Below are 15359 nucleotides of genomic sequence, written 5' to 3'. Positions count from 1 at the left end.
TAAGATCGGGCAACTATATCATATAGCTGCCATAGGAACGATCGGTCGAAAATTAAGTTTTTGTATGGCAAATTTTTATGTGTTTCAAGATATCTTGACCAAACTCGGTATTTTTTAGTTTTACTACGCTCCCCATATATATGCAAAATCCTATTAAGATCGGACAACTATATCATATAGCTGCCATAGGAAAGATCGGTCGAAAATTAAGTTTTTGTATGGAAAATTTTTATGTGTTTCAAGATATCTTGACCAAACTCGGTGTTTATTAGTTTTACTACGCTGCCCATATATATGCAAAATCCTATTAAGATCGGACAACTATATCATATAGCTGCCTTAGGAACGATCGGTCGAAAATTATGCTGTTGTATGGAATTTTTTTGTTTTTCAAGATATCTTGACCAAGCTCGGCATTTATTAGTTTTACTATGCTCCCTCCACTTATGCAAAATCTTATTCACATCGGGCTACTATATCATATAGCTGCCATAGGAACGATCGGTCGAAAATTAAGTTGTTGTATGGAAACCTGTTTTGTTTTTCATGATATCTTAACCATACTCGCCATTAACTATTTTCCCTGTGCTTCTTAGATACGGGCAAAGCACTATGAGCATTTTGAAAAGGTTGGGTCTGCAAGGGTATTAAATCTTCGGTGTGCCGAACATAGCACTTCTTTCTCGTTTTATATATATTTAAGTTATTTATTTTCTATTATCAAACCATTTACACCTTTCGTTTATTTTCATTTTATTAAATTATCTGCTATTATTATTTATTTCATATTATTAAACCATCTACGCTTATTGTTAATTCTCATGTTATGATAATTATTTTTTTTTTGTATTTTTAAAATTATCTTCTCTTTATTATTATTTCTTTTTTATATTATTTAATCATATACTTTCATCATTATTTTTTGTTATGAAATTGTTTTCTCTCTATTAGTCAAAATCGTTCCCAGTAACCATGCGCACGGAGTTTGTAGTTCTCTCAACCGAGCACAAAAAAAAATAAAGAAAATTGCGTATATTTTGTTCTTAATGGGTTATTAGAATTATTTGGTTCTGTTTTATTTTCCTTTTCTCTCCACTCGTACTTAACGACGATTCACTTTCTTTTTCCGTTCCATTTAATTGCTTCATTTAAATTTATTTCCAAATAAAATTATTTGTTTTTTACCATAATATTATTTAAAGGTTTATTACCCTTCTTTTATACCCTGAACCCATTTAAAATGGGTTAAAGAGGTATATTGTATTTGTGCAAATGTATGTAATAGGCAGAAGGAAGCATCTCCGACCCCATAAAGTTTATATATTCGTGATCAGCATCAATAGCCGCGTCGATTTAGCCATATCCGTCTGTCTGTCCGTCCGACTGTCCGTGTGTATGAACGTATGAAATTTCAGCTGTAGGTCCTCCTAGTGCCTGCGCAGATAGAGTTTATTTCTGATATTCGATAACTTGTCCCGTTTCCAAGTAGTCGATACAAATCGATATCGAAATCCTGTTTTTGAGCAAGTTTGGTGAATAAAAGGAGCTAGAGTCACCAAACTTTACATGTAGCTTCTAGAATAGAATATATGTATATGTGAAGTATCTTTCATTTATAGCTACCACCACCTCCCCGCTACTATCTCATAGCTATAAATTAAGTAAAAACACCAATTTATGCTGCACACCAATATAAGCCGCTATTAAATGCAATGGACTCTGATAATACACAAATATTCCATAACACAGTAAGATGTACTGTAAAAAATTTCATTAAGATCGGTTAAGAAACACAATTATTAAAGAAAACGTGTTTTGACTTTCCTTGTATCATTGTCTGCTTTGAATTCTATCAGCAGCATAGAAATTGCGATTGTATTGTTTTCTGTGCTGCTATATTAATTTGTTTTTTACTCATTAAGACTCAATGATTGGTGTGGCTGTTGGGTAGAGGGGGCGGCAAGTATAGCGGTCTGTTGCGAGTTTAAACCCTACCGAGGAAACAACTTTTATACCCTTGCAGAGGGTATTATAATTTTGTCGTATATTGTATTTGTGCAAATGTATGTAATAGGCAGAAGGGAGCATCTCCGACCCCATAAGGTATATATATTCGTGATCAGCATCAATAGCCGAGTCAATTTAGCCATATCCGTCTGTCTGTCCGTCCGACTGTCCGTGTGTATGAACGTATGAAATTTCAGCTGTAGGTCCTCCTAGTGCCTGCGCAGATAGAGTTTATTTCTGATATTCGATAACTTGTCCCGTTTCCAAGTAGTCGATAAAAATCGATATCGAAATCCTGTTTTTGAGCAAGTTTGGTGAATAATAAGAGCTAGAGTCACCAAACTTTACATGTAGCTTCTAGAATAGAATATATGTATATGTGAAGTATCTTTCATTTATAGCTACCACCACCTCCCCGCTACTACCTCATAGCTATAAATTAAGTAAAAACACCGATTTATGCTGCACACCAATATAAGCCGCTATTAAATGCAATGGACTCTTTGATAATACACAAATATTTTATAACACAATAAGATGTACTGTAAAAAATTTCATTAAGATCGGTTAAGAAACACAATTATTAATGAAAACGTGTTTTGTCTTTCCTTGTATCATTGTCTGCTTTGAATTCTATCAGCAGCATAGAAATTGCGATTGTATTGTTTTCTGTGCTGCTATATTAATTTGTTTTTTACTCATTAAGACTCAATGATTGGTGTGGCTGTTGGGTAGAGGGGCGGCAAGTATAGCGGTCTGTTGCGAGTTTACACCCTACTGAGGAAACAACTTTTATACCCTTGGAGAGGGTATTATAATTTTGTCGTGAAATGTGTAACGCATAGAAGGAGACATCTCCGACCCCATAAAGTATATATATTCTTGATCAGTATAAACAGCCGAGTTGATATAGTCTGTCCCTCTGTCTGTTTCTATATGAACTAGTCTCTTAGTTTTAAAGCTATCTTTATGAAACTTTGCAGAACTCCCTCTTTCTGTTGCACGAAGTTCATATGTCAAAACTAGCTGGATCGGACCACTATATCATATAGCTGCCATAGGAACGATTGGTCGAAAAGTAGGTTCTTGTATGAAAAACATTTTTGTTTATAAAGATATCTTGATCAAACTCTGCATTTATTAGCTGTACCATGCTCCTCATATATATGCAAATCCTATTAAGATCAGACCACTATATCATATAGCTGTCATAGGATCGATAGGTCGAAAATTAAGTTGTTGTTTGAACAAACTCGGCATTTATTAGTTTTACTATGCTCCCTATATATATGCAAAATCCTATTAAGATAGGACAACTATATCATATAGCTGCCATAGGAACGATCGATCGAAAATTAGGTTGTTGTATGGACAATTTTTTTGTTTTTCACGATATCTTGACCAAACTCGGCATTTATTAGTTTTACTATGCTCCCATATATATGCAAAATCCTATTAAGATCGGACCACTATATCATACAACTGCCATAAGAAAGATCGGTCGAAAATTAAGTTGTTGTATGGAAAACGTTTTTGTTTTTCAAGACATCTTAACCATAGTCGGTTAATTAACTGTCATTCACTATTTACCCTGGGCTTTTTAGATACGGGCAAAGCACTATGAGAATTATGAAAAGGTTGGGTCTGCAAGGGTATTAAATCTTCGGCGTGCCGAAGATAGCTCTTCCTTTTTTTTTTTATTTTGGCTGGAGTGCCTGTTGACTAAAGACGGCGGCAAGTAGTGCGGTTAGTTGAGAGTTCGAATCCAGTCAAGGAATTTTTTTTTATAAATTTATCTCTATTACTACTAAAGCAAACGAGCGCGTAGCGATCTGCATTTGGTGTTGGAATAAGAGGTTTCAGGGTATCCCCTAGTCGGGAGCCGACTAGAACCTCCTACATTTACTCACGATTTCATTTCGCCACAACCAAAAACGATTTGCCCCACGGTGAGCTTCGATATATGCATTCGCCGATATGCATGATTTTCGATTTTCGGCCAGTAGGACACTATCACTTCCCTTTTTGTATGCTGCGGCAGCTAGTTTTCAGCTACTGCTACCTTCTAACACTATTCCTACTATGGTGGTACTCCCTTGAGGGGTTGTAGAACTCAGTCTACCCGGATCCGATTTCCAAGAAATTTGTAATTACTGAGACGCGATGCGCCGCCACGAAAGTGGTTAAGTTACTGGACCAGAATTTTAAGATTAATAAACACTTTTCGGTTTCGCTTGCCGAACGATAAAACAAAGACAGTGATTGTTTAAATTATATTCAATCTGCATTTTTGTCGCAAATACCCTCGATGGACCCGCTGCACCGCCACTTCTTCAGCAAAAATCTTTACCTAATCTTGCGAACACCTAATTCTCGCTGTCTCCGTTGGCACGTCCGCTACCCTTGTTCCAAAGTGAAGCTGCTGTGCAGCTTCGCTATCTAACGAACCTCTCGCGTTCTTCACCGTGTGGTGAGAACTCTTTTCTTAAGCCTACTTACTCTACCGCTCCTCCTGTTAACATTCTGAAACTCAGAGTTGCTCTTAGTTAAACTTCAATTTTAATCGATCTCCTATATTCAAATTTATATTCATTTCCTCATTCATAGCTTTATACTTATTCTTAATATTAATGTATCATTGAAGTTCATAGTAATTTCTGTTTTATTGATCCGTTTGAATTGGTTTTGCTCTTAATGTTAATGTATCGTCCTATTTATCTCTATTTATTTTTATCTCTATTGCAACCACGCGACATTAGTTCTTGCGAATCTTTGAAGCGAAGAGACGTGTTTTTTTTTGTAAATATATAATTCCAAATAAATATTCACTTAATCACTTAACGGTAAACGACCTTAGCGTTTTTATTTATTTGAAATTAAATCTCAGAGTATTTGAGTAACAGAGCCTAAAAGGATATTTTTCGAAATTCATTTTCCAAATGTAATTGACTTCTTGACCCTGGCCCCTATTCTACTCTTTTCATAGTGACCTTCCCTCAATATAGTCTCACTCACGAGAACTAATGTATGATGATGATGTAAAATTGCTCCTGCATATAACGATATGGCCTCATGTAATCTATTACAAGTCGACATTGATAATTTTCAGCCTTGGTGTCAAGTTATCTTTCTAAATTTAAACTATTCTAATTGCAAGGTAATGCCCCCTATAGGAAGTATCTTTCCGCTCGAACGTGTTAACAGTGTGTCATTCTTGATCATAAACTTAACTTCGCTTCTTACGCTACGCCTGTGGTCAATAAGGCAGCAGGCCATGGGTGACGTCAACCTTTCGAAGGAAGGTCTTTAATTTGACCGACAGACAAGTCCAAAGAGGTTTTTGCTCTTTGTAAACTTCTAATTTGGTAGGAATATAAAGCTTTGGTTCTTTTAAATCGATGTATGATGTGTCCAGACATACAGGTTGATATAAAATGTAATACCCAGAAATTGGTTGAAAAGTTCTACGAATTTAATCGAGATTGAATTGATGCAGAGACTGTTTGATGGGCATGATGGCTTTGCCTAAAGTGATAATATTGTAGGAAGGGCCTGACGCAAATAAAATGCATCCGTTTCTTGTGCGCGACACTTTAAGAATGTCGTCGCCGATCTTTTTATTTCACCATCGCTCTCTGAGCGAAGCCTTCGATGTGATTACAGTTTTACCACAATTCGGTAGTCCTAACGTTACAATTTTACTTTGAAAGTTTTCTTTTCTTAACTTATTTTCGGTATTGTTTTGCTTGGATTCATTATTTACTCCTGCCATTTGCATTTATTACATTTATTACTTACATTTTTTACTTTAATATTTTCTTAATTTAGTTTTCCAGTATCAGTATCTGGACTGTTTTCTTATTGTGTGTCAACATAATCTCCTCTGGGAATATGCTGGATATGTGTTTGCATCTGTGTAACTTTTATTGTAATCTTGTATCTTTTGTTGGTTGACTTCTGCTTTCTTTCTAATTTCTCTTATGTCTCTTATTACTGTTTCTTGATTTTCTTTTATAACATTTTCGCTTAAGCTATCCAAATAACATAACGTGCGGTATTCATTGATAATTCGATTCTTCGTGTTATTCATCGAGTGTTCTACTTTGTTCTACCTTATGCCATAGTTTACTATTCTCTACACTTATTAGTTTTGCGATCATTGGGTCTAGATCTCTGTTCACTCTTTCCACTTGTTCATTGGCTTGTGGTTAGGCTGTGGCTACTTTTGTGTGGCAATGTTCCTCGATGAATTCATCAAATTCTGTGGACGTAAAACAACTTCCTCTATCAGATATAATATTTTTTGGCCTACTATATGCTTTGAAATAATCTTTTTATGCTTTAATTGCTTCCTTCAAACTAGTTGTTTGTTTAGCATATAACCTAACGAATTTATGGCATGCATCTATTATTACTAGTATTAGTTTTTTTTTCGTGTCTTGCTATTGACTGGGCCATAGTGATCTATGTGAATTACTTCAAAATGGTTGGTTCCCTTTGGTATGGAATGTAGGAAACCTTCAGTTTTACCGGACTTGTTAGAAAAGACTATACACTTACGACAGTTTTTTACATGAACTTCTACCTTTTTTCTTATATTATGAAACCAATAGCTTTTATTAATCAGATCAGTTACTTTGTTAACTCCTACATGACCCATTCCGTCATAGTATTTATATAAAACATTTTCTTTCATGGATTCGAGAACACAAAATACTAGTCTATCACTCTTCTTTTTATATATATCACCATTACGCAATTGATAGTATTCACTATCTTTGGGCTTTTTAATTTTTTCATCAATTCCTTGGCATACTATAAGATTTTCATTGAACGTATTAGTTTTAATTATGAGGATATTGTTGGTGCGACTTAATGCATCTGCATTCTCTTCCTTGATCTATGCTCGAGATCATAATCGTAGTTCTGCATCTTAAGAGCCCATTTGGCAATACGTGGATTCAATTTTTTTTTATTTAGTGTTAGTGTTAATGAATTGCAGTCGGTTAATATCTTAAATTTAATACCTTGTACATAAACTGGAAATCTTTTGAGTGCCTTTATGATCGCTGGGTCTCTTATTCGAAGCTATGGTATCTTGACTCTACTTCTGTTGTTCGTTTTGAAAAGTAGAAAATAGGATGAACCTTTTCATCCTTCTTCCCTTGTAATAGAATCGCCCCATAGCCTAGAGAACTTGCATCGCAGTGTAATTGCGTTTAATCTCTAGGGTCATATATTGCTAATATCGGTGCTTCTATTAACTTATATTTTGGTGCATTGAAAGCATCTAAATCTTCTTCTTTAAACTTAAGCTTTTTATATTTCCTTGTTAGCTCATACAATGGCTTTGCAATTAGTGAAAAATCTTGAATAAACTTCCCAAAGTATGAGCATAGGCCGATAAAACTTTGAACTTCATGGACTTTTGTAGGTATGGGAAAAGATCGAATTGCTTCTAACCCAGCGTCATTAGCTTTTACGCCATTTCAAGTGACAGTGTAACCGAAATAATCAATTGAAGACTGCAAAAATTCACACTTATCGAGTCAAAGTTCTAGTTTGTTGTCGACGACACGCTTAAAAACATCTGAAAATTTATAAATGCTCATTTAAATCTTTTGTAGCAATCATAATGTCATCGAGGTATATCACAACTTTCCTGTCCTCACCATTTGTGCAAATATTTTGTTAGTATATCTTTGAAACTTTGACGGTGCATTCGTTAATCAAAATGGCATTATAAGATATTCAAATTGTCCTAGCGGGGTAGTAAATAATGTGTACTTTACCGATTCTTTTTCCATAAAAACATGGTGAAAACAATTTTTTAAGTCTAACTTTGAAAACAATTTTTTATTCGCTAATCTTCCTAGTACATCATCTATCAGTGGAATTGGGTAGTTTTCAACCATAGTCTACACACATTCTGAGCTCTCCTGTTTTCTTTTTTACAGGGACAATTGGTGATACATACTCTGACTCACTTGGTCGTGTGTATCCTCGAGCTAAGTCTTCGTCTAGTATTTTCTGCACTTCTATCTTTTCTGCTTGTGATAACCTTCGTGGAGAACAGCGAAACTGTTTTTCGTTTTCAATAGTAATTTTCATTGGTTTTTTTTATTTTAGGCCCCGCAGGTTTGTCACGTTCTACATAATGTTTTTCGAATAACTTTTCAAACTATTTTGACATATTTCCTTTTTTACTTTGTACCTTTCTTTGTCTGCGCCTATTACGTTTATTGCCAACAATTGTTTTTCAAAATTTTCTGTCTCGTATCTTTCTCCTATTTGGTCGTTGTAACCTTGTTCTTTTTTATGTTAATTGTATTGCATTCTGCTTTATCCCCTCCTTTCTTCTCTACTTTTTCCACTACTTTATTCTCTACTTTTTCCACTACTTTGTTCTGTACTTTTTCCAATTCTTTGCTCTCTACTTTTTTATTATTCATATCTTCGTTTTTTGTATTTTCGGTGTACTTTTCTTTGTGCATTACCGATGGCACAACGTTTTTGCTCATAACTTCTTCGACTATTCTTCGATTATTTTAAAATCACTTAGAAATAGAGAATCTCTTCCTAATACCATTAGGTGCCTTGTAGATTCATCGTTCACAAGAGATTAAATTTTTTTTTAAGTTTTGATGACACAAAATAATTTTCCAATTATATTTAATTTACTTCCATTTATTCCATAACATAAATTTAAATATTCATTATTTGTTTTAACTCCTTTTGGAACAGTTGATTCTCTTAAAAAGGTGATTGTGCTACCAGAATCTACTAGGCACTCTATGGAGGATGTAACATTATTATTTTCATCAAGAAAACTTACATCTAAATATCTTACATAATCGTTCTTCTTGTATAGTGAGCACTCTCTAGCCAGGTGTCCAAGTTTGCCACAAGCAAAGCATGTTCCTTCAGCTCGTTTCGGCTTGCGACAGTCTGCCGCCAGATGTCCAAAGCTGTGAAAATTGAAACACTTGTTGACTTTCTGTTTCGGGGTTCCATGCGTTGACGTCAGCAAATTTTTATTTGGGGCTTGCCAAGTTGAGACCTCGGCTGATCAATGCTTGGAAGGCATCTTCGAAGTCTGCCGCCAGATGTCCAAAGCTGTGACAATTGAAACACTTGTTGACTTTCTGTTTCGGGGTTTCATGCGTTGACGTCAGCATGTTTTTATTTGGGGCTTGCCCAGTTGAGACCTCGGCTGATCAATGCTTGGAAGGCATCGAGGCTTCGGACGGCGCAGCAGATTTGTCAGCTGCGTACCGGATATTCCATCAATCAAGTATTGTACCATTTCGTCGTTTCCCATTTTCAGTTCGTTTGCCAGGGTCATTTTATCAAAATAATACACTGCAATTATTCATCAGGTTTCCACTTTCGGCTTTCGAATTTGCGGTGTATTTCAAGGACGTTCTCTTTGGTGCCAAAGAAGCTCTCTAACTGCATCAAAATGCTATCGATGTTTCCAGAGAGAAGTGTTGGACTACACAGCAGCCAAATGTTTGCTTTGTTCTTGAGGCGTACACATATTAGTGTACGCATGTCGTCATCACGCACTTTGAAAACTTCTCGAATATTTTTCACTAGCACAAAAACTATTCATTGATGTTGTTTTCACCATTACTCGGGGTTGCGCAGATCAATGTTTTCGCACTGTAAATTCCACATCATACGCTCCATGTCTTCGTAATTTTGTTAGAAAACATTTCTGTTAGGTTTATGTTTTCATTAACAGTGTTGCCACTATAAATGTTTGGCTCAGCATTGGCAACTTCAATGTTATGTTGAGCGTTGCCACCAAAATCGCAGATCATTACGTCATCGTTTTCCTCATTGCTGCTGTTCCTGACGTAATTGCCGCCAATTTCTGCCGAAATGGAAGAGCCGTTATTGCTGGCCACCGCTTCGTCGCTGTTGTAGTTGTTGCTTGTCTGAGCACCGCAAGAACCGTGGCTGTTGTTATTGGTGCTTGGTGTAAAATCGATCAGTTCTTTGTTGGAGTCTAGCATGTCCAAATGGAGGTTTGGAGCACTTTCTGACGGTAATGCAGCATTCAGCTGAGCCAATAAAGCAGCTTTGGTGCCTCTAATTGGCAAACCCAGTTTTTCGCACCACATTGTTAGGTTGTATAGACTTAGATTGCCTAAATTCACACGTGACTTCATAATCAAGTTATTTAATTACTAATATTGATAAGTTGTAATTTATTCGAACGATTTTGTAGGTTTAATTCTGTGACCACTTCTAAATTTGTAGGAAGGGCCTGACGCAAATAAAAAGCAACCGTTTCTTGTGCGCGTCACTTTAAGAATGCCGTCACCATCGTCCTCATTTTTCTAATGTTAGTGCCAGACCAAGAGTAAGAGGATCGAATGTTTCGCTCTCTTAGCGCAGCCTTCGATGTGATTACAGTTATATTTACATTGGGACACCTAATGCTATATCACAGTAGAATCTTACATGCTAATTATTACTACAATATTTAGATCACTATTTCCTCAATGCAATCTCAGCTGTTGTGCCAAGTTTTCCAACATGTAACTTTTTTGAGAGCCAGAATCTAAAGCAGCCCCATTTGAGGAAGGAAATAGCTAAATAATAAAAGAGCTTGAAATATACCTGATTTTCTTAAAGTGTTCACATCATAACTATGCAGCTATGAATGATGTCGTATTTAACGCACATGACATTTCGAACATTAAAAATAATAAAAATGAAGACGTCTCACCATTTCCAGTTTCTCTTGGTCCGTGTAGCCTCTTTGCAGCTACATACTGATAATGCCTTTTAAGTAAGTTAGTTAGTTAGTTAGTTAGTTAAGTTTATAAGGCAGTTTATGGTAATTTAGCTACACTTCGAAACGATACTTAGTGGTATGATGAACTTTAACCATGATTAGTTGAATAGGGATTGCATGAGTAATATTGTTATCATTGTCAAATGACAATAATGACGAGTTAGTTGCAGAAATATTGTCAAATATAGCTTCCACACTTACATCGGACAGCTTGTTTATTATATGTATCTCAAATAGTTGTAAAATAGTGTCCAAAAATATTTGGCATTTGTTGTCATGCACAGACTTAAGGCTACCAAGAGCTTATGAACAGTTTCAATCAGTCAACTTATATGCCTTAGCTACTCTTAACGAACGACTCATTGTATAAACAGCTAATTTGACCGAGTTTTAAAAAATACAAAAAAAATTCCTAGATCTAGAATGTTTCCTGTTGAGCTTAGGCCAACGTATCTTGCCATTTGGGACCTCTGTGGGTGGTCATGCGTACTTTATAGATCCGCATTTATGTCAATCACGTTCTACAAAAGAGCTTTGTAATCCCGCAAAGATCTTCGATCGACCCTCTACTGTCGTTTTTCGGACTTAGATTAACCAACCTAGCTTGTAGATTCATAGCCATTTTTGTGTTCTTTTCAACAGATCTTAATGACACTTTTTTTTTTATTTTATGAGTATGCGAGGAATCGGCCAGCAATATTGGCCATAACAAGGCAGGTAGGGTAAGTGTTGAGGCCACGCCTTGTCAAATGGACAAGGTTTTACTGCAAGTAAATTTTATCATATGAGATGGTTTGCTCTTAAAATGTGGTTCGCAAGCGAAGTTGGAAGTAATTTGATCAAGTTTCTGCAAAAATGATACCAACTTTATGCTGGGTTTCATAGTTTGTCGATGTATCTGTTACTTATCAAATTCCGACAAATTTCAGCTAAGTAAACTATAGGCTTAGACGCAAGAAATGGTTTTTAACACTAAACACAACGATATCGCTTAGGCAATGCTATTGATGCTAGCTAAACGCGATTGAAATTAGGTAGCAAAACTTTTGTGCACTATTATTGCAGTACTATGGCAGTTAGCATTAAGATAACTATTGGCGAATTCCATGGCTAAAGCAACGTGCTTTTTATCCATGCTTTTTATCGATTAAGCTTAACACATTTATGTGTATACCTATGTACAAATGATATGTATATATGCCGCTTTATATTTCAAGTGCAAATTATTAAAATATGGAAAATATATTTATGTGCACTGCATATTATATATTTTTAGGTATAAATGCAAATATTTGCAAAATTAAAACAAATGTACATTTGTGTACTTGTTTTATTTTCCTTCAAATGGTTTTATGTAAATGTATGTTTTATATTATGTAATGATGTATTTTTACTCATACATATGTTGTATGGACAAAAGATCGCATATCAATTTACTACGAAATACCCGTGCTTCTTCAGTTCCAAAATCAAAATTCAAAATCGACGTCGCGATTCACGCCGGAACACAAAATTTGCGTTTCAGACACATTCTATAATCACTTATTCTAATAATACCGAATTAAAAAATTTGCCAGGTAAATACTTCATGGGTTTTTTTTATATTGTGGGTTTTATTATGGCATTTGTGCTTGCAGTTTGATCTGTACAAACATTAAGCTGCGCTTCGCAGTCTAAATCCTGTCAAGAAAAGCCAGATGGTAAGCTGCTAGCGATGTTAGAAATTAAAATAGCTATTTAGGCTTACGGGAATTTATTTTGATAATTTTTTTAGTCTGTGTAATTATAACATTGAAACATAATCAAAATGTAGTTTCGAATATATTAATATTTTTTTAATGTTACATATTGTATTTTATTATATATATTTTCAGTTAAGCGTAACAAGAGAGGGGAAAATAATTTATATATTAGTAAATTTAGTCCCCATTTCAAGACTGTTCAAAAACTTTATCAACCAGTCTACAAATCCCAACTTGATTGTCCTATATCATTTAATGGAATGTGTGGGACAATTTCAATATCCGACCTCAACACAGCTATGAATGAGTAAGTACATAACAACATTCAAAATATGGTGCAATAATATTAGCACCTAATAACAATAGAGACATTAAATACGTGTCCAATAAGCTATGGAAAATCTATTGATAAACAACTAACTACTTTATTTAAGAAGCATTTACTTATTCGACGCGTATATAAAATGCCGTTTTAATAATGAAATAAAATATATAAATTGAAATATGTATAATGTCAATTTGTATTGTGAAGAAAAAAAAGTTTATGCATTGAATAATTTTAAAACTAGTTAGTGCACTAGTCGGGGATGCCCGACTAGGGATACCCTAGAATTTCTTTTCCATAAGGGATGATATCTAAGTTAAAAAAAAAAAAAGTTAGTTCCCTCTGTTGGTGTCGAATTCGCAACTACCTTCAGCCGACCGAATTACTTCCCATCGCCTCATACCTTACTCCCATAGGAAGAATTGAGTTTTAATAATAAACCCTTTCACTTGCAAACAAAAAAACCCAATTCAAATAGCAGCACATAAACACAGCACAGAAAACAATACAATCGCAATTGCGATTCTTCTTTTGGGCTCCAACGCTTGCACATTACAACAGGTTGATGGTCTACACATGAAGATATAAGTTGAATTGGCTTATTGTCAAACAACTTCAAACATACTACATATATTATAATTGATTTCACATTTCAAATCGAAAGATCCTCTTCCTCGCTTTTTGAGTTCTGGTAGCTGACAAACAGTACCTGTAGAAAATATGCCAATTTCCTTCAAAGAAATTAGAAGGCTTACTGACATAAACCAGTTATCGAAATATAGCCTAAAGTTTTTATGTTTGGGAAGGCCTTTTGCCAAATTAAAACTACATCTGACGATATTCCCAATCGATATGACGGGAGGTGTCTTCACCAGCAAACAGTGTGAAATCATATACTAATCCAGATGTTCCAGCACGCGTAAACATTTTTATACCCCATTTGTGGGCTTTAGCTGGGTTGTATTGTTTGTAAGTTGATCGACCTGTAACCAAGAGTTGTAGTAACAATTACCATAAGAATTTTTATGGATACATACCTTTGAACGCCATTATTTGTTCATCGACGCATTGATTGTTTGCTATTTATTTTTTTCAAATCTACTGCGTGGTATTGCATCTTTTATAGCCGTAAGCTTTCAATTGTTTAACAGAATTCCTATATAACAGTTTATATCCCCTCGAATACATTTAAGCTCTATGCCAATCTCTTGCAGCCCATATAAATCAGTTTGCTGTGTGATCAAATCAATATCTGGAGTGTCAAAAAAGGTGTAGAAATAGTCTTCTGGTGTCATCACCTTATCAACTTTCAAAGTACTACATTCTTCCCAAATACTCTCTGGAGCTTCAAATTACTTTGATCTCCACTTCAGTGTCTTCAAATCAATTTTTTGAAAGCAAGTGCAAGTGCATAGTTCTTGTTCACGTTCATCCGAAATTAAATTGTCAAGAAGGTTGATATCTATAGTTTCTCCTCTTTGCACGATTCCTTCCAAATTCATCTCCAACACAGCAGAAATGTCTTCAAGCCCATCTTCACTTTCTACGTCACTAGAGACATCCCAAATAACGTCTTAAATTCGCTCAATGTCGTCTTTTGACAAACCTTTCTCTTGCGGTCTCATATCTAAACACAAATAAATTTATAACCTCAATTGCCCACAAGCAACTTAATAAGTTTAAAAATTACTCACCTGATAATTATTTAATGAAAAACAAATCTTATTTTAACATTTCAAAGATTAATCTTTTCTGAAAACTATTGCATTTATACACTTTTAGTTTTTCTTATTATTATAATTACAAAATTACTCATATTAATACCTCTTCCGAATTCGACAAATATATTTTCGCCGACGCTAATTGGTCTTCTAAATGAGCTTTCTTTGCATTATATTTTGAGAAGACACATACAAGTTCCGTTATCATTACGGATAAGCAGAAAAGAATAAAGAAATAAAGAATATACCGTTAGCCGTTAAAACGCCGGAATTGCTCTCAAGCACCGTTGGGGTTGAATGGGTTAATAACTTTTTTGTTTCTAAACTGATCTTGATCAAAAAGGCAATTGCATTAAGATTGTGGTTTAAGTTGGTGGGCAATAAACATTTTTTTATTTACTTGATTTATAGCTATGTAATGGTAGCGGGGAGTTGGCGATAGTTATAAAATAAAATATACTTAATATATACATATATATATATATTCTGGAAGCTACATGTCAAGTTTGGTGACTTAAGCTCTGATATCTTATATCTTATATCTGATATCTTTGCTCAAAAAACAGGATTTCAATATCGATTTTTATAGATTGCTTGGAAACGGGGCAAGTCATCGATTAACGGAAACCAACTCGTACTCGTATTGCGTTCATACATGCGGACGGAAGGACTGACAGACGGACAGAATATATATACTTTATGGGGTCGGAGCTGCTTCGCTTTTCATTCTACATACATTTACACAAATACACTAT

At 34.9% G+C, this 15359-nt stretch overlaps 1 protein-coding gene across 1 annotated transcript in view; it reads left to right on the top strand.

Moving 5' to 3' along the window:
- Positions 1–15359, top strand: part of Rat1 (5'-3' exoribonuclease 2 Rat1) — a 70747-nt gene that overhangs the window by 28554 nt on the left and 26834 nt on the right. Inside the window, exon 6 of the mRNA XM_064700726.1 lies at positions 12691–12865. Within this exon, the coding sequence (XP_064556796.1) occupies positions 12691–12865 (175 nt within the window). The remainder of the gene's footprint in view (positions 1–12690; positions 12866–15359) is intronic.

This window comes from Drosophila montana, unplaced genomic scaffold (genome assembly GCF_035044405.1).
Source record: "Drosophila montana isolate Dmon_TW-CO22-7 unplaced genomic scaffold, ASM3504440v1 contig_1866_1, whole genome shotgun sequence".
Lineage (NCBI taxonomy): Eukaryota > Metazoa > Arthropoda > Insecta > Diptera > Drosophilidae > Drosophila > Drosophila montana.
Note: the sequence above shows the minus strand (reverse complement) of the source record. Positions and strands in the feature narration are given on the sequence as shown.